The sequence below is a fragment of the Wasmannia auropunctata genome, unplaced genomic scaffold (assembly GCF_000956235.1).
Source record: "Wasmannia auropunctata unplaced genomic scaffold, wasmannia.A_1.0 LD336051.1, whole genome shotgun sequence".
In the NCBI taxonomy this organism is placed as follows: Eukaryota; Metazoa; Arthropoda; class Insecta; order Hymenoptera; family Formicidae; genus Wasmannia; species Wasmannia auropunctata.
Genome location: NW_012026839.1, coordinates 264,537 through 285,222, shown reverse-complemented (window position 1 = coordinate 285,222; position 20,686 = coordinate 264,537). Strand labels below are relative to the sequence as shown.

General features: G+C 35.1%; 2 protein-coding genes across 3 annotated transcripts; one reads left to right on the top strand and one right to left on the bottom strand.

Annotated features, from left to right (window-relative positions):
* The first annotated feature begins 2,824 nt into the window (after positions 1-2,824).
* Positions 2,825-12,663, top strand: LOC105451460 (brain tumor protein-like). The gene is made up of 9 exons (XM_011691912.1): positions 2,825-3,574; positions 3,996-4,327; positions 4,537-4,741; positions 4,845-5,352; positions 6,034-6,204; positions 6,862-7,118; positions 7,241-7,598; positions 7,755-7,987; positions 8,448-12,663. The coding sequence occupies exons 1-9, from the start codon at positions 2,825-2,827 to the stop codon at positions 8,550-8,552; spliced, it is 2,919 nt and encodes a 972-aa protein (XP_011690214.1). The 3' UTR covers positions 8,553-12,663.
* A 2,832-nt stretch (positions 12,664-15,495) lies between these two features.
* LOC105451459 (synembryn-A) lies at positions 15,496-20,337 on the bottom strand. 2 transcript variants are annotated; one of them, XM_011691910.1, is made up of 11 exons: positions 20,195-20,337; positions 19,904-20,023; positions 19,416-19,555; positions 18,552-18,664; positions 18,047-18,342; positions 17,773-17,939; positions 17,448-17,697; positions 16,402-16,546; positions 16,166-16,313; positions 15,959-16,078; positions 15,496-15,709 (listed from the first exon to the last, which is right to left on the bottom strand). In XM_011691910.1, the coding sequence occupies exons 2-11, from the start codon at positions 19,994-19,996 to the stop codon at positions 15,583-15,585; spliced, it is 1,599 nt and encodes a 532-aa protein (XP_011690212.1). In that variant the 5' UTR covers positions 19,997-20,023; positions 20,195-20,337; the 3' UTR covers positions 15,496-15,582. The 2 variants fall into 2 exon arrangements, with proteins under 2 accessions (XP_011690212.1, XP_011690211.1); XM_011691909.1 differs by lacking the exon at positions 20,195-20,337 and having other exon boundaries at positions 19,904-20,180.
* Positions 20,338-20,686: the final 349 nt, after the last annotated feature.

The following is a 20,686-nucleotide window of genomic DNA, read 5'->3' as shown; positions in this document are numbered from 1 at the left end:
CCTTATCTAACTTATTAAAGTGCCATCTTGAAAAATCTCTCTTGAAAAATCAGGCACTTACTGGTAGACGCAATTTTTGCTGCCTTTACATTAGCTAAGCGTGCGAATTACCATAAATTGCAGTTGGAACGATAAGCTTTTATAATTTCTAAGCTTTCAATCGTAGCTCAAAAGGTCTTGTATTATTTGTTTCTGTAATCCGAAGGAGGCGAGCTACTTATTTTGTATGTACGTATGAGCTACAGAACTTTTATACCAATAAAATGTTTACGTCAGGTGATAGGTTATGATTGCTATACGACCCGAAAAAAGATAATTTTTTAATTTTTTGTCGTTTTTATTACAAAAAAATAGCTCGCCCCATTACATTTTATGTCTATTTCAATCCTGTAAAAGCGATTTTAATTCCGTTCAGTATTTTCGAAGTTATCGTTATTATAATAATTGATAATAATTATATTTATAATTGATTCTTAAGAGGATGCTGAAAGGTCGGGAATTACCGACAATTGCAGTTGGAACGATAACTTCGAAAATACTGAACGGAATTAAAATCGCTTTTACAGGGATTGAAATAGACATAAAATGTAATGGGGCGAGCTATTTTTTTGTAATAAAAACGACAAAAAATTAAAAAATTATCTTTTTTCGGGTCGTATAGCAATCATAACCTATCACCTGACGTAAACATTTTATTGGTATAAAAGTTCTGTAGCTCATACGTACATACAAAATAAGTAGCTCGCCTCCTTCGGATTACAGAAACAAATAATACAAGACCTTTTGAGCTACGATTGAAAGCTTAGAAATTAAAAGCTTATATCGTTCCAACTGCAATTTATGGTAATTCGCACGCTTAGCTAATGTAAAGGCAGCAAAAATTGCGTCTACCTGCAGTAAGTGTCTGATTTTTCAAGAGAGATTTTTCAAGATGGCACTTTAATAAGTTAGATAAGGACAATCCACGTATTTGAGTGAGATCAAAAGATATTGTAAGAAGTTTATTTAGAAATACCACTGACACTGAAGCGTCTGCTTTATCGACTTCGTACAAATTTGGCCGACCTTTTAGCATCCTCTTAATATTTAAGACTGTCTTAAACACAGTCTTAAAATGTTGTAAACTAATTATAACAGAGCCGTATTAGTATTTTAAAACATTACTTGTAAATATTAGCCAAGGATTAGGAACAAGGGAATGGAGGAGCGCGCGCCGACCCTGAGCGCCGCATGGACAAGAGCGATTATTTGTTAACTTTAACTAGCTCTTCTGCCAAAATTACTTGTCAGATCAAAATTTGCTAAAGAAAAAAGTTGTTCTTTTTAGTACAAAGTATCACGTTCTGTACTCCGAATGCGCCAATTATGTTTTATATGGCAATGTGTAATATTTAAGTATGGCGCCTCGTTCTGCGGCAATTGAGCTGCTTTCAATTCGTCGACAGCCACGAGAAGTCAGCAGACAACCAATCAGCTCGCGCCTCCCCGCGAGAGAGGAGGACGCCGATTGATCGGTGCCGCGCGACCCATGTCGCGCGGCACGCCGAGATTCGTGAATCGTGCGAATAATCCCGGCGTGAGTTTCCCATCTCAACGTCGAACGCCCGACGGCTTCCGCATCGAGGGGATGAGCTCTTCTCGGTTCGAATGATTTATTCGTTTGTTCCACGTATGAAGAACTGCGAAATACTCGGCGGCCGAGGCGTCGATAACGGGACCGAGCTACAATCGTCGCCGTACGTGAAGAGAAGGAGATCCCGCGCGCACCACGGAACGTCGCTGACGTAATATGTCCACGAGCGTTCTCCCGATACGTGAGCTGCGGCAGCGTTGAGCGCAACCCGGAGTCCGGGGGGGAAAGTTTCAAGCGCTCTACCGACGGACGAAGGGGACGAGTGACGGTTCGATTCGGCGCTGCGCATGGGCCAGTGACGTGATGTAAATAAAAACGCACGTAGAACGCGCGGAATCGACGGTAAGCCGACAGCTGTACGATCCCCGTGATATATATTCCCGTGGCTCGAGGCGCGCTATCGAGATAAGAAATTGCGTGATATATATATATACACACATATATATCGACGCGACAAACCGTTAGTCGCGCGCGCATATACACACATATATATAATATATTATATATATATCACACGAACGCAATCCGTGCGACGCGCGCGCGCGCGCGTGTGTGTGTGTGTGTGTGTGTGGACGCTCATACGGATCCGAGGCTCGCGAGAAGGAACCGAGGGATCTTCTTTTCCCTTTTTTTTCTCTTCAACGCGAGTGCGCGCGCGCACATACATACGTTTCCCGCGTCGTTTTCCTGGTGCGCGGCCCAGTCGTACCTCCCCCCTCCCCCGTCATCATTGGCGCGCGCGACGAGGATCAGAGCCAGCCAGGGAGCCAAGCGCCAGCGGCCAGCCTGCGCGTCCAGCTTGTGGTGGCGATCTTGGTCTTCGTGTTTTGTTTCTCGCGCGGACGAGCGTGTCGACAGTACGATGTTTCGAGCGTCGCGCGCTTCGTGAGAGAATCAAAGAATCTTCGCGGTGTCTGGCATCCTCGTGCATTCCCGACTGGACGCGGAGCCCGCGGAGGTGAGAAGAGGAGGGAAGAGGTGCGGAAGCGGAGAAGTAAATTGAGGTAGCGAGCGGGAAGCAGAGAATTCCCCTCCCCTCCCCCACCCCCCCAACGCCGCGACAATCTGAGACGGGTCCACAGGCGTGAGAGAGATACGGGAAGTACGGTCGGAGGACATCGAGGACATCCCCCTCCTACCCCCCTCCTCCCTCCCGTCTTGTAAATCGCGCGCGGACGGCATCGTCGCAGGATGGCATCGTCCACGGTGGCCGTTCCGTCCGGAGCCACCTCGGTGCCGACGGTGACGAACGGCAGCGGCGTGAGCGGCGGCGGTGGCAGCAGTGACAGCGGCAGCAGCAACGGCGGCATCGTCGTCGCCGCTGGCACCGAGGAGATCGACGGCGGCGACATATTCGGCGACCGGAGTAACGTCAATTCCGTCGGCGGCTACAACAACGGCGGCAATCCCGGCGATGCCCTGGAGGAGATGGCGTGCGGCAACGGGGAGGCCAGCAATCAGGGCTGCGCCCTCTGCATGAGCAAGCTGTGCTCGCCCCGGGTGCTCTCCTGCCTGCATGTCTTCTGCGAGGCCTGCCTGGACAAGCTGCTCATGGACGAGGCCGGGGACTCCAAGGTGGGCTCGGTTATAAGCTGCCCCGTATGCCATCAAGAGACTTCCGTTAGTTCTAAGGGCGCCGCGTCGCTTACGTGCGACTATGTTCTCACCAATATATTGGATATGTCCGCCATCGAGAGCATGGCAGTACTGTGTACCTCCTGCAAGGCCAAAGAGAGCGCTGTGGCGCGTTGCTCGGATTGCGCCAATTTCCTGTGCCCAAATTGCAACACGGCGCATCAATTCATGCGCTGCTTCGAGCATCACAAAGTAGTTGCCTTTGAAGATTTGAAGCAATCCAACGAAGCTATCCCAATACACAAGCCGATCTTTTGCGAATGTCATCCTGCTGAGAATATGAAGTTCTACTGTCATACGTGCCAGGTAAGTGGAAAGTGAACGATTTTCTGATCATTTTTTGATAATTACGTCGTTTGGTATTTCTTAACATATTTTAAGAAGTCACAAAAATCAAGCTTACCATTGCTACATTTATACATACACAAGATAATAATACCATTAATGCATTGTAATATAAATTACAGTAATAGCTTTTCACAATAATTTTGGAATACATAAAATTATACTCAATTCTATGTATATTACTTGAAGACTAAAAGGTTTTTTTTTTTTCGTACATGTAGAAAAAAGTTAACATCAATTTTATTTTTAATAAAACTAATTTGTATATATGTAATTATTTAAAACAAAAGTAATTATCTTTAAAAAGAGAAAATTTAATTTATCAGGTAAAAAGAATTTTTGATAAGAATGTTAAGTAAGATGTGTTTAATTGTGTGATCAGGAACCTATTTGCAATGAGTGTTTGCTTGTGGAACACAAAGCACCAGAACATCAATACGAACGACTGACAGATGCAGAACCACGACAGAAGGAAGAAATAATTAACCTGATGACTGAAAGTAAAGCAAAAATTGCTGAATGCGATCAGGTTACAATACAACTAGAAAATGCACTTAGTGAGCTGCAAGTACAACATGATCAAGCAAAAGATTTAATCACGGAGACTTTTCAAAGTTACAAGGCCATTTTAGAGAAATGTAAAGATAATGCGTTAACTGAGCTCGAGAAATTGCATTCAAATAGAGAACTGGAAATTATGGACGCTTTTCATAGGTATACATATTTAATTGTTTATTTAATCATTAATTGTTTATGTTATAAAAACGAAGATGATTTTAAAAAAAGAGAATACTAGAAAGTACATACAAATAGAACGTGATTTTTGGCATTTGTTGAAAATAAAACTGTTAATAAAAAGGCATTTATTCTTTTTATGAAAACACTTATGAACACATTCTGCTATGTTTGAAATTTTGTTGCAGTGTTGAAAAGACTGCAGAAAAAATAGAAGACGCTTGTCGTTTCACCTCGAGATTACTAGAACATGGCGATGCAGTGGAAATCTTGGCACTTCGGCGTATTGTAGGAGCGCAATTGATGAATTTAATAAAAAACACACCAAAACACAATGTAACATTCTCTATCGAATTTCAAACCGACTATAATCAGTTTGAGAAAACTATGAAGGTAAATATGCGTAATCAAATAATACATTTTTTATATAATTATATATCCTTTTATTTAGTTACATATAATGAGCTTGTTGTGTGGACAATTTTTTTTATTGCAGGAAGTATTTGGCAAATTTAATACTGAAAGTACGCTGGAGGTGAAAACTCATCTTGAACCAATCTCAACAGTATCGGGTGTCTCTACAAATCAGCAAATAGTTCATACCACCTCAATGGGTTGTCCAAGTTCCATCAGCACAAGCTCTCCCATTTCACTTCCCACATCTATGCAATCCTCCTTCGAAGGTGAACCTTCATTCATTATTCCACCGAACTCGAGTCCTCAAAATATCCCGCCTCCACCACCGCCCGTACCTCTTCCACCAGGGTCGGTTCCTATCCACGGATTGACTAGCATTCAAGAGTACAATCTACAACAGCTGGCCAGTTTAGCGGAGAAGGTAGAGATGGTGGGCGACACCGGTGTAGTTGGACCTAGCTCGAATCCTAGTCCAACTCCGTCCTTCACTTTGGCAGATTTATTTGCTGGAGACCTAAATTCTACGAGCCATGCCATTACTAATTTGCAAGCTCTTGCAAAATTAGGGAATACTCTTGGTAATCAAGGTAAGAAATATAACATTAAAGATTTTTAAACTTGCTCTAATAATATCAATATGTCCTTCCCTCTTATTTCTTCCAGACATAATCCCATACATTTCCCGATTTTCCCACAAATTCACAGGTATCTTAAGAACTATTGGTTCATGCTTTTAAGTTTTTTTTTATAGATATTTTACAATTTATAGCATTTTGATGCTGTATAATGTTTTATTTTTATTGTATACTGTCAATTATTTTTGTATGTTACTTTCATTAAAATTAGAAATCTTTGCGCGATTATATTACTTTGTTTTTAATAATACTTTAAAATATGTTTTGACAGGAGGTAATGCAAATTTGAATTAAAATGTATTCTTCAGAAAATTATAATTTAACAGATACATTAAACTGAATTGCAAATTTGATTTTCAAGCGCTAAATTCTTGATATTTGAATTTACGAGATGTAGAACAACTTTTGACGGATGCAAAATTAGAATCGGATTTAGTATCGCCTCTATTTTATTTTAAAGTGTAATTTGAAAGAAAATAATAATGCTCGTATTATAAATATAAGTATATGTAGTATTTATTTCCTGAAATATTGATATGATAGTGGAGAATTATCAATATCGAGACTATCGAAAAAATTATCGAAACTTTATGTATTATTTCTACTATCACTTCATTTATTGCTTCGATACAGATCTTGGAAATACTACTATTAACGGTAGTGGTGGCTTGGTATTGGGACGTGGACCTTCGCCAGCCATTGTGGACGCCCCAAATCTGGGTTCTTTGGCTGCCAATAGTCTATTAAATGGAGGATTTCAATCATTGTCCTCTTCTACTTCGCCGATACTTTCACAGGGTGCTGGTGAGATTATTTTTGTATTACACTATTATACTCGAGAGAAAAAAAATGCAAATTTTGCTTATCTTTAAAAATATATTAAAAAATTCCGTTCGATACAATAATAACACAAAAAATAATGGGCCAAAGATGAGCAAATAAAATTAATGGATGTTCAATAATTTATTTCTTCAAGCAATATATCGCGATACTAGTTTCAGCCTGACTAGGCCTTTTTCAATCGCATAGGATCTAAATTACAATCTACAATTAATAAATTAACACATATAAAATATAACGCACGCCATCGATAATTATAAAAACTGGACTGATACATATTCTTTGTCATGCGGGATTTTTCGACAGCGTTATTTTTATAATTATTGACGGCGTGCGTTATGTTTTATAATATGTTAATTTATTAATTGTAGATTGTAATTTAGATCCTATGCGATTGAAAAAGGCCTAGTCAGGCTGAAACTAGTATCGTGATATATTGCTTGAAGAAATAAATTATTGAACATCCATTAATTTTATTTGCTCGTCTTTGGCCCATTATTTTTTGCTTATCTTGTACACATTTTACAAAGTTATTATATTTTAAGCAAAAGAATCAAGAGAAAATAGTTTTTCTTAATGTTACACTGCATACGTTTATCAATATTGATGTTTTATTTTTAGATGACTTAATAGGTGATTCTATGCATAATATGCCTGTAGTAGTAGGAAATACTGTTGCCAATCACGTAACCGGATCAGGAACAGGGAATTATCCTGCTCATTCAAGAACCCAGAATACAAAATTAACGCCTATGCATATCCGAAGCAAGTTTGGACAATTAGGACCCAGTAAAGGGCAATTTAATTCGCCTCATGGATTCTGTCTGGGGACTGATGAGGATATTATCGTCGCAGACACAAATAATCATAGAATTCAGGTATATACTCCATTAATGATATATGCGCTAGCAATCGTACGTGATATTGATTATTTTATTATAGAAAAAGATTGTACATAATGTATAAGATTTCATATAAATCTGATGTATGTTGATTCTAGATTTTTGATAAGACTGGTACCTTCAAATTTCAATTCGGTGTTCCTGGTAAAGAAGAAGGGCAATTATGGTATCCTAGGAAAGTAGCCGTTATGAGAAATAACGGCAAATTTGTTGTATGCGATCGTGGAAATGAACGATCCCGAATGCAAATATTTACGAAGAATGGCCACTTTATAAAGAAGATCGCTATTCGTTACATCGATATCGTAGCTGGCCTAGCTGTTACCAGCCAAGGTCATATTGTGGCTGTTGACAGTGTGTCGCCAACTGTGTTCGTAATCAGTGATACAGGAGACCTTTTGAGGTGGTTTGATTGTAGTGACTATATGAGAGAACCGAGTGATATCGCTATCAGTGGTAAGTACGACTTTTTCCGTTCTTAGTATTCTACCACAATAAAATTATTATACTCGTCAATAACATGGACAGACTATAATTTATAATATTGATAATCAAATTATATATTAATAAATATACAATTAATAAGTATACGAATTTTATACAAATTTTTAGGCAAAGAATATTTTGTTTGCGACTTCAAAGGACATTGTGTTGTGGTGTTCAATGAAGAGGGTAAATTCCTGCGTCGCATTGGCTGTGAGAATGTAACAAACTTCCCGAACGGGATTGATATTAGCGATGCAGGAGATGTATTAATTGGAGATTCACATGGTAATCGTTTCCATGTAGCTGTCTTCTCCAGAGCCGGCTCTTTAATATCAGAGTTTGAATGTCCATATGTAAAGGTAGAGTATAGTTATATATTAATCTTAAATACATACACGTTATTTTATATAAATAAAGTATATGAATTTCGGAAATGTGAATTATCACTTTCCAATCATATAATAATAAATTATAAAAACCGAGACGTATATGGGATAATATCGCTAATAACAATCGGAACGTAAGATCCATCGATTATGAATTGATCACTCTTACACTGAGCCACGCGTCATTCCATATTCTTTATTTTTATTTTACATACATACGTTATCATTCATATGGATCTAATTGCCAGTAATAATAAACTGTTGTACTGGTCAAGATAAAACTCAATATTAAATTTTTATGAGATATTTTATATTCTATTTTATCTCGCTGAATCAATTTTTTTTACTGAAATTCTTATAAATATAATGAATTTTGCTTTTCTTATAAATATAATGAATAAATAATAATACTTTTAAATGTTGTACCTTACAGGTGTCTCGATGTTGTGGCTTGAAAATAACCTCGGAAGGATATATTGTAACACTGGCCAAAAACAACCACCATGTCCTTGTATTAAACACTCTTTATATATTGTGAAGTGGCATCAGACGAGTAAGTATGTTATAACTTCCTCCTGCAAGTGGAAACTTCTTTGGAAAACTGCTCTCAACGAAAGATGGAAAAGGCATGCCCAAGGCATTACGTTTGAATATTGGGCCTATCGAAGCAATAGAAACAAATGCAGCATGCAGCTTTAATAGTTGTAAAAATATAATGCGTCCCCGTTTTATGAAAGTAACAAATGTTGAAAACAAAAAAAAATGCAGAAAGGTAATGTACGTCTCCGACCAAACAGTATAATAGTAACTTAGCAATTTGCATTTTGGTAAACTGCCAAAGTAAATTAAATTAACTAAGTGGAACCAGTTATAAAGAGAGAGAAGCAGTAAGCTATATCAACCAGTAAGCAACCAACCAAGCCAGTTGGATCGCTTGTAGTAGAGAAAGCAATTTATAATGGCCTTCCGTCAAAATTGGTTGTTGTACATCATTTTTGACATGTCAGTATTTTAAGTATGTTTATAAATCAAATTATTCTAGTCTCCGACGAGCACTTTCTATACACTGGTTTCGATTTGTGCTCGGAACAAGACGTTCTCGTCCTGATTTTTTATTAATCAAGGATGTTTGTCTTCTTAGTCCTAACTGATGCTTCAAGATGCATATAAGTGCACAGATTACGTTTAAAAAGTTTTCCTTTAAGAGAGCTTCTAAGTAACTAGTTAAACTCGGCAAGGATAAATTTCACGACGAGAGGATCAAAAATTTTCGCTTAAACTGAAAAAAAAAGATAAAAAAAAAGAACGTTGCATGCTGCGAGGTAGTTGGTAGTACTTCCTGCTCTTATCATATCGTATTTCTAAAGAAGAGAATGAAACAATACTCCTCATTGCAGCAGGCACGAAGCTTAACAAGAGCTATGTTCCTGATTTTCTTTCTGCGCGTTTGAAAATGATAGTTGAGAACATAATATAAAAACAACGTTAATGTGCAAGGAATAGATTATGGTATGTTGAAAATCAAACATTTAATATCTTATATAAAAAGTGTCGTACAGAAAAAGATACTTTGAGCGTAAAAAAAAAGGTGAAATAATTATTTACACTTACGAGACAAACGAGTAGATCCCATTTGTGCATTGTTAAAATTAGACGAGACACATAATGGTTACAATATTTACTCAGGATGCTTTATTATGGTCCACCATATGAATATGATATATATGCGTGTGTGAATTATTGGTTCGTGGTGCTAGTGAATAATGTATCCATACCATGTAAATGTATTTGTTATAAAATTACAGAAATCGTTCCCGCGCATTTTTTACAATGCAGGGGAGCGATTTCGTGTAATATATTATATAAGATTCGTAAGTACATAATATATACCACCGGTATATCATATAGGGACGATACTTTATCTATGTATAAAAAAAAGGGAAAATAACGTACAGTTTGCTAAACAACCTCTATTTATGTATATATTAACATGATACATGAAAAAGATGAAAACCACATAAGACACATACATATATAGAAATACACATATTTTTTAGGGTTGTTTACATGATCAGCCTTAAGATTTGATTGAACTAAAATGCAATGTGTATACAACATATACATCGGATATTTGGCAGATTGCTACACTGTGTTACCTTACATTATCTACAATAACGTTTAATTAACAAATACTATCTTGCCATACCAAATGCTAGGTAGCACATCCATATATACATATATAATATATATAAATATAAATATATATATATGTATATGTATATATATATTTATACTTGACTAGCTTTATCAAATTCGTTTGCATACAAGAAATTATATCGATAATGTCTGGTTTCATTACTCGTGTGAAAGCAAGTGAAAAACAAAAATTTAGACGAACGAGAAACACAAAAAAAAAGGACAGTACTAGGAGGCTATTTTAAAGTTCGCGCGTAACATCGGCATTTGTAGTAAATTGCACGAAGCCTACATACATACACCTAAGCTAATCAGTCGTACTCATCTCTCGTATAATGTTAGAAGTTTTAATTTTATATATAAAAAGGAAAAAAAGAAAAGAAAAACTAATTCTGAAATATTTAATAGTCATGGTTAGCAGAGTTATATAAATAATGCCTGTGATAATAGTATCGTCAGGATAAGTTGTGTCCTTAAAGAGTCTCTGATGTTGTTGCTAGGTAAATATTGATTAGAAGTGTATCAATGTGAGATACCGCGTTGGTGCCGCGCCTGCAAGGTGTTTTTACAAGCACAATAACGCCTGGTGCAGAGCGGGCCATCAATCGTCTCTGATGATACGCGTTAAATATATTTAAAAAAAAAAAGAAGATATTCAAAATAAAGAGAGAACATGTTGCAAAATTTTTGCCAGTCATATTAAAAGAAAAAAAACTCATAGTGTAACGAATGAATGACCATTAACGAGAGGGTCTTTTACCTCACAAAATTATTATATTACGCTCACCTTATATATACTTGAATATTTTAGTATAGATTTACTCTTTACATATTTTTATCTCTGTGGAAGACTACTTGGCTAATTTAGGCCACTGTTGAAATTCACCCCTTATTTGCCTTGATGTTTAAATTACAACAATAATATATAAAAAAAAGAACGAGAATTACTTGTTACGTAAATGGTAATTGTGATAGATTTTTTGATGATTTTTACAATCTCAAAAGTCTTATTATCCTAATATGTATAGAATTATATAGTCACTCTGTACGTAATAGATAAAAACTTTGCTTACATTGTTAAACTAATATTAAAAAGCTCTCATAACTATCCACACTAAACAGTTTTACAACTGACAGTGTAAATCGAAGATCGTATTTCGAGCATGGGATAGGTTCTGTGTGTATTACTTTTAGCAGTACTATTTTTATTGCTATACAACTTCCAAGGCCTTTTTGGGTGCCACAGGTTCTCCGACATAATTTCGAACAGAATTATTTGAATTTACATACATATTATTACGGTCGAATCTTCGATTTTGCGTTTGCCGTGAAGTTAAAAATTACGATTTTCCATTTCCTTCTGATAATTGTAGAGTTGTCACCTGATTTTATTTTATAAAATCGGAGTTATCGCGTGATTATCTTTTCGTTTTCCGGTGCAAAATTGCTCTCGAAACCGTTTTTTTTCTTTTCCACAAGCTTTACAATACTTGGCAACACGAGGAAGACAATTGGGAAGCGCCTCGGACCGTTCCGTTTCTAATTTCGCGTGAATTTTAAGAGACATAATATTTGTCAATCGTAAAATATGTCGTGTATCCGATGAGGAGTCGTTGCTATATATCACACACACGAATATGTTCCTGATTTTCAAAAGAGGAAGAAGAAAAAAAAAAGAAAAGAGTCGCATATATTATACAATAAGAATTTACTGCGAATGTTCACGAGCATTAACGAGACAGCTACAATTATATAAATAATAGGACTAACATGACACACGACATAAACTGAATTCTAGCCTACGGTTAATCATAGTCTTCCTAGAATCCTAAAGAAAAAAAAAAGAGTATGACTTTGCTATATTGATTAGGGCATGGCCAATTAACATTATATAGCTGGGTTACGAATGGAGAAAAAAAAAAGCGTTAAACGAAAAGATTTATCTTGCGAATTGCGCTTTTGTAATTCAACAGCTCCACATCATTTTACTGGACATGGCTTATACACTGAAGGATCCGTGAATTAATTCTTACTTTCTCATGCCTTCAGCATAATTTGAACTTATACAAGAGAGGAAGAGAGAGAGGGTAACAATCTATATATGATCAAAAAGGAAAGGGGAAAGAAAAAGCCGTAAGCTCATTATGTGTAAGCGTTCCGCGTTATTTTTGTAACAATATTTTTATTCCTTACTCGCTCGTATACATCGTCTTATATATACATATATATAATTTTTACCTTTACGCAAGCATTATGTGTTCGATTGGCTGTTTCCGACGCTATTATAGCGTACTTATTTGGATAACATTAGATCATTTTTTTCCGCGGCTAGAGATATGGCCGGGGAATACGTGGTACGAGCTTGCTATACATATTTTGATCTTTATTACGTTTTTTTTTTATTCGAGCAATCCGCGAAAACGGAATTGCTCTCAAACGTATTTATATTATTATTTATATATTGTTTTGTTTAATTGGTTTTACGAATTTCTCGTCACAGTTGCATCTTATTCGAAGGGATAAGAGAAAAAAAACGTTATCAGTCGGTTTCTATTATACAATTAATTTCATTTTAATTGTGTTCTTTTCAGATACACACATACACACACGTTTATTGTCTTCGCTTTAATTTTTACGTTTTTGTTGCCAATATATATATATTTTTTTCCTTTGTTTCAAATACTCAATCTGAGGTGGGATGACAAGGAATTCTATACAGCTTGTCATACTACCTCTCGTGGGGAAAAGGCAGAAAAAAAGCGATTAGTTCGTAACGAGTATTGATGTTGATTCTACCTTTAACGATTTAACCTTTACTGCATTCCAAATCGATCATTTTATCTGTCACCTCGTATGGGATAGAGAAAATTAAATTCTTTAGTGCCAAAACAGACTAATCAGAGTATTTATATAACATGTATGTAATATTATTGCTTACGATTTGTTTTATTCCTTATAAGTTTATTTTATTCGTCTCTTTTTTTCTTTTTAAGTTCGCGTCGCGCGCGGGTGTCGAAGTTCTTAGAGTAAGAAGACAAAAAAATTACGATTAAATCCTTGCTTAGTCAGTTAAAGTACAAATATTTAATATATATATATATATATATATATAAATATATATATTCTATCTTTAGGGAGTAAGTAACGCGAAAAAGGCATGTTAATGGCGTATATACTGTTACTTGGTTCCATTCCTCAACAGCACTAGCTTTATTTATTTTGCATTAGTTTACTCGATGTAATACTTAACAGGCTGAGAGAAAGGGTAAAAAGGAAAACGCTTTCGCCGTCGCCCTATATACACGTGTAATATTTATTTTTGGATATTACCACACACGTTCCTTTTTGGAGGTACTTTGTTTACATATCAAATTGACCACTAAAAAAAAAAAAAAAAAAGAAACCGCGTTACAATACAGTTGCATTCCAAAATACCCGGTATGCTGAAGAGCGAGTCAACCTGTCGAGTAGCAGCATACCCTCGAATATATCCGTTCGGTGATCTCCGTGTTTCCACTTACTTTTAAGTAGTGATCGCGAGGCTGACTGAGAGAAACTCTTTACGGTAAAGCGACATTTGGATCCGTAAAGCTTCTTACACAGCTCATAAACAGCTCATTTGCAAGCTTGCGCGATCGCATAGATCGAAAAAATTAAGCGTCTCTATCTCGTCTACATCGAGCGGGTTGTGCTTTACCGAAAGTTAAAGCCTGGGGCTCCGTCACGTTTCTCTACGCAAAATTAGCTCTAGTGTCGTTTCTCTCGAATCTATCTAAATAACACGTTAAATAACATGTACTATGTATATCTGAAAATGAACTTTCTGAACGATTCTGAACCTATGTTGTACACATTACAAATATCGTAACTGCTGTCCTGTGAATCGATAATGCGGATTACTGTGTGTAAACCATGTTTTCCTGAGACCTCCATTGGTATTTTGCATAGAACGAGCTCTATTTCTGGGGAATAAAAGAAAAAAAAGGAAAAGATCTTAATGAATGTTCCGACATCACTTACACTTCAAAATGTAAACTGTATAAGAATAGTACAACTGACGAAGAAAAAAAAAAGAAGGTAAATTGTAATGCAATATGGAAAGCGTGTATACCAATATATTTTTTATATGCTAATGGGATGCCAAGGAGCATGGTCATCTTGTAATGTAACGTATTATTTAGAGTTATACACGTCCAGAGATCGACTGTGTACACAAATCAGTTCCCTTTGAGACTACTCAGCCTTTGTATTAAAAAACACTCCCGCCCATCGCCCTCCCCTCTATTCCCCTCCCCCCCCTGCCCCCTTTATCGGATTACTTGAATTTCGAAGTATTTCAAATACGTATCTATATATCTCTCTTAGTTTACGAGTTTTACGATTTTTAATCTTCCAAAGTTTGTCAAGACTAGTCCCCGAAATATCTGTAACACAGATCTAAACTCTCTTCTATTATTTTTTTTTTCTTTTTATTTACTGCAAATCAGCTTTTTTTCTATCTTGTACCAAATTTTAGTTTCGTTTTTATATAAAAATATTCAAATTTATGGTATTATACGTATACACATCTATATACACTTTTACAAAAAAGAAAAAAAATATTTTAATCTACATACTGTATTACATAATTAAAGATACGGAACATTTGCTACTTATATATTTGTCAAATGTATTATATTGAAAATATTTTATTATAGGATGGACAAATTTAGCCTTAAATGAAAAAGAAAAGGAAATAAATGTTCTTTGTTGATCGTACATTGCTTCATCATATCAACTCAATTTGCCATTACCTGTCAATTCATATGTACTGTCCTATACTAAGATATTCTCAAATGATATCACTATGCAGTTATATTTGAAACGTGTAGAGGTATACATTCTTGTCTGCGCATAGGCTGCAATGCAATAATAATATATTGTGATGCTCACAAAGCACATAACACATTTTACCAAAATTGTAATGTTTAAATATTTCATGTGATTTTGGAAACTGTTATATATTTTTTATTTCCTGCCAATTGTTTAATTTGTAATGTTGTTCTTTGTTCTTTTTCAATAAAGTAATCAACTGAATATCAAATTCTTTTTATTCTCTGTTAATCACCTCGGACGCGACATTTCATTTGTGCGAAAAACGACTTGGATTTTTTAACTCGGAGTTTTTTTATACGATATTCTCACATATTTATATTTGCATATATTTTATGTAATTTTTAGCAATTGTTACTGATATTTACCTAATACAAGCGATAGTTTGGTGCGGGCCTAACGACAGAGGAAAATTTTCGACTCGAATATCTTTATTCGGAAAGATACATTTATATATATACATATACAGATCGTCCTGTATTTTGGAGATATATAACATATTATTCGGAGTCTGAGTCCTCTCTGCCGTACTGCTGTTTCGATAACTCGTTCTGCAGCTCGAGAACGTGTTCTATCGGTTCTGGCTTCCCATCGTCGCCGATGCGGCAAGGACGCACGACTCCCTCTCTAAGCAACGATGTTATCTCGATATATTTTTTTATACATAGGAAAATATATATATTATCATTATGGCATTTGCAGCTAGTAATATATTGCTAGTTTACATAATGATGTTATCTATATATATATATATATATCTATATATATATACACGACAGCTTTCATTTAGCATTAGATCTCGATATGATTGTGTATCTTTACGCATATCTTTGATCTGTGACGAATAAATAAAGTCTCAATATACACTATACTCACCTCGTTAATTTATCAACCAGATTTATTAATTTTAAAGCTTCATATTCCTTTTGCTCCTCCGTCATGCCTTCAAGCGGATCTGGCTTGGGATGCTCGAAACATCCGGTTACCGGGTTTATCCTTGAAATATAAAAAAAATCCGTTTATTTGAAAGATCTTTCTCATTCCATTCTTAGAGGATATAGCTATTTCTCGCCGATTACTTACTGTTCTTTATATTTCTGATATTCTTCCGTTTCGCTGTCTTCCGATTCAGAAGAATAAGCTGTTTCCACCTGGCTACGCCCTAATAATCCTTTGGTGGCAAACATTCCCGCCGCATTTCCGTATCCAGTATATTTCACCATACGGCTAACTGTAAATATAATATTGACAATGTCAAACTATTAGTTTTATAGATAAAATCGAACTACTTAAAATATTTTAATACGGCAGATAAATACCATTTTCTTTACAAAGAACAAACAAAAGTTCTGCAACTAGATCGCGCAATTCCGTGATAGGCGATGTTAGTAATTTGCACAACTTAGCTCTTAATGTGGTCCCCTCTTCAGGGCGATTCATGACATCCTTTAATGGAGGTAGAATCTAAAAAATTATTCATATGAGAACTTTTTATTATTTTTTGGGGCAATTTTTTTAGAAAATTAAGAACTATTCAAATTTTTTTTCTTTAGGGGCCCTGCCTATTCACCGCGGCCATATTAGACTCGTGACCTCAGAAGCGAGAAACAACGAGAAATGAAACATAAAAGTTTCTTGAGTGCCATTTTTAAATAAAAAGGATTTGGATAAAATTAATAAATAGTATCGCTTTAGAAAACTTGTAAAAATGGGTATAAACTATCCTTTTCCCCCTTGAAAGTCAGTAAAAAGTCGTAAAAGGCAGGTAAAGTGAAGCTTATTCAGGAAAGAAAACTCACGACAGCTGTTGAAAGGAATGAAAAAGATACTTTTACATATAAAATTCGATAATAACTATAGTTTACACCCATTTTTTCGACTTTCATAAATACGAGACAAGTCACATTTTCACAATTAAGCACATAATGTGATATTGTTAACGCGGCGTGTACGAGTCACATTTTATACTTTAAGCACATAATAACGAAATGACACGCAAGACAAAATTTCGTCGTCAACACTTTTCATGGTAAATCCGTTATTCTCTTCAAATCGTGTATTCTCTTCACATTCGATTGTAATTGATAATTTTTACTGCTTACGACATAGGCGTATAACATATATTTTGTAAAATTATGGTTTATGACTTAACACACCGACATATAACATATTATAGAACGAGCCTAATATGAAAAGAAAGCAAAGAAGCTTCTAATTTCTACCGCGATATAGCGTCACCACCGTCAACGCAGAGTTCGTGGCTGACTAGGCAGGGGCCTTAAGTTGGAATAAGTTTTTCACGAACAATTTTAATTATTATACTATGAAAATAATTACTTCTTATAATTTTATTACAAGACTTTACCTGCAATCTTACGTATTTACGAATAATCCTCTCTGATTTGACAAGTCTGACCAGCGCAGTAAGTATTGGAGAAAAGTTTTCTAGTAAATGTGTTTTACAATCTAATCTTTTATCTAAAAATCTAACTAAAACGCATATGGCGCTCATATTCATATTTTGGTATACATTTTTGCGATCCATGCGGTCAACGGCTTGTATAATTGGTGTATAACAGCTATATGGTATCACGGTCAACAGATTGATGACATGACTGAAACGAGATGATACACGTAACGTTTCTTCTAAAAAGTGACAATTAGATATCGCAAATTATTAGATATCTCACCTTTCAAGATCATCTTGTTGCACTGAGTATTTAAGAGTTAACAATTTATACAAGATTAACATTAAGTTCTTATATTTCTCTCTGTCCTCAACTCCGACATCATCCGAGTGTATATATAAATTAAATAGAACTTTCAAAACTTCACAGACTATCGTTATCTCCTCACTCTAAAAGTGATTAAGAGAAAATTTAAATTATTTTTCGATCAATACAAAAATACATATATTATATAAGGTGAGTAAAACATTAATAAACGATCTATTGAATCTTTTACCTCAATTATAGTTATTTCCTTATTCTGATTTCGTGTTACAAATTCCTCTATTATTTTAATGAGACACACATCACCGCACAAATCCGTTTTGACTATGTCTCTCGTGGATGTATTCAGTGCAGTGAGTAAAAACAGTAATCTCATATCAAATAGTTTGACATCGTGAGAAACATCATTCGTATAATTTTTAATCCGATCGATGAGATAAGGCAAAGAAGATATTAATATTTTCGACTGTTGCACTTTTACGCTATTAAATAATAAGTTGCACAGCAATTTCAGCGATTCTATTGTAACTGCAAGAAAAGAAAACAATCATATAATATATGTATACACAGAAGGTAAGTGCATCGAGATTCTTTCACAGATTTTATATTAAATTTTTAATATTAGTTCATTAAATAAATTATATATCTATCCAAAATTTATTAATAATAATTATTTTCTAGCCAACATTTATATTTATATGGGTGTATAAAAAATGTATTTAAAAAGTCATTCTTACCGATTGTACACGTGATCTGTTCTCCTTCGCATATTTTTGTCAAGCCTGCATTTTGTAATACAATTTTTATTACATCGTCAGTAATCAAGTCGTTTAAGTTAGTTTTGTCGCGGCTAAAAAAGAATATATGAATATAGCGTATACACACAAATATATTGTAAATGTATATATGCGTAAAATAATAAATGAGTAGGAAATAAATACATAACATTTTAATTATATATTTTGTTTAGTACCAGAATACTAAGTGATTATTCTTTAATGATTATGTAATCGTTAAATTTTGTGATAAATTTCAATAAATTATTGCTTTCATTATTGTGAAATATTCCCAGTAAACGAGAATGTGGATTGAAACAAATTGAAAAAAAATTTATTTCAACGTTCACAAATGCGTATTTTTGAAAATCTGAATCCATTTCAATGCCAAATGCCTTTGTATTCATTTATAGGGATCACATGAAGCACATTTTCTATGTCATTCGATCCAAAAAAAGTTCAGCTTTAAAAAGTAAATCGTGAATATTGGTTAATTCAAAATTCTAAATAAGTAATGCAACTTTTTCAATCCAATTAAATTTAAAAAAATATGATTTATAATAAAATAGTTTTTCGTGAAAATAAACCATGAACATTATTCAATTAAAAATTGTGACTAGAAAATGCATTGTTTCAATCCATCTTATCCAAAAAATATTATATTAATGTTATATTTAAAACATTGTATTATATTCGTATTATAAAATAGAACATTCATTTCCAATCCATTTCAATCCGTGAATTAAAAATTTTAATCCATTTTAATCCTTTCCCGTTTACTGGATTGCATTTTGTTACAATTATTTCACGAGATACATAAATTACCTTAGTATCCTCAAAGCAGCCAAGCAATGATGATGTTGGTCTGTACGAACATAATCTGTTAAGTAATAAAATAATTTCTTCCATAGCTTCTCTCGTAAACAGGTACTATCCAGCTCTTCAAAACTGGTCTTTTTATCATACTAAAATATTGATTGCACAATATGTATAAGTTGTTCGAATTAGTTTCTAAAAGTACCTATATATAATCACAGAAGAGGAATATTCTTCTAAATATATAAATCAATTAAAATGTTAAAAAATTGATTAACAACGGTAATTATTTTATTAAAAATTTACATTTACTTAATAATTTAGTGTACAGAATTGTGAAATAAGCAAGTAAACATAAAATGATTTGAAACTAATAATTTAATGTCAAATATAAAATAAAATTTTTTAAACTGTAAGCTTTATAGACATTTATCTTAACGGGAAAAATATTTTACGTTTGTTGACAAACAATGAGTCATTTCAAAGTGTGTACTTACAACTTTTAGAAACACAACAATATTTTTACAGAATTCTTCGTAAGTACCGGAGATCAATTTCGGAATCAATCTGTCCATATTAGCCTCCTCCATGTCGACTTTAGTTCAGTAGCGAACACCCTTCAAATAGTATTGTATATTTTATTTCATAATGTTAGGCGTTAGACAGTAAATTCATCCGAATCTATACCGGAGCTCTGCGTATAGTTTGACAGCTGATCCTTTTTTTTTTTAATGCTTTTAACTCCCATTGGACGAGCAAGGAACACGGGTTAACAAGACGGCACTCACGCTATTTACATCGCCACGCGTCTATTCTGCCGTGAAGCCAAACGGATTTTCGACGGGTTTCGAGACGCAGGTTTAGAAGAAAGTTTTCAGCCAGAGAGAAGCGTGAGAGCGGCCACGTCGACTTTTTGGGTGGGACCGGCGATCTCCCTCATGGACCTAAGCAGAGAGAACACTGAAATATAATAATACAGGAACGCGCACTGGCGCTAATTGCGCGATCCGACAAAGAGGCTTCCAAGTGGTATCTGTGTCTCTTTCTAGTACAATCTGGTCAAAAGTTTTATACGACCTTTGAGTATATAGACATGGAGGGGGAATGTTGGCTCGAAAACAGTGTCCAAGATGTGTGCGAGAGAGAAAGATAGACGAGTAATGTTCGTCCTCTCTGCGCATGCGTCGATCATTTAACAGACAGAGAGGACGAAGTATCACGTGGTATCGCTCGTATACCTTTCTCTCTCGCACTCCTTGCCACTCTTGGACTCGCTTGCG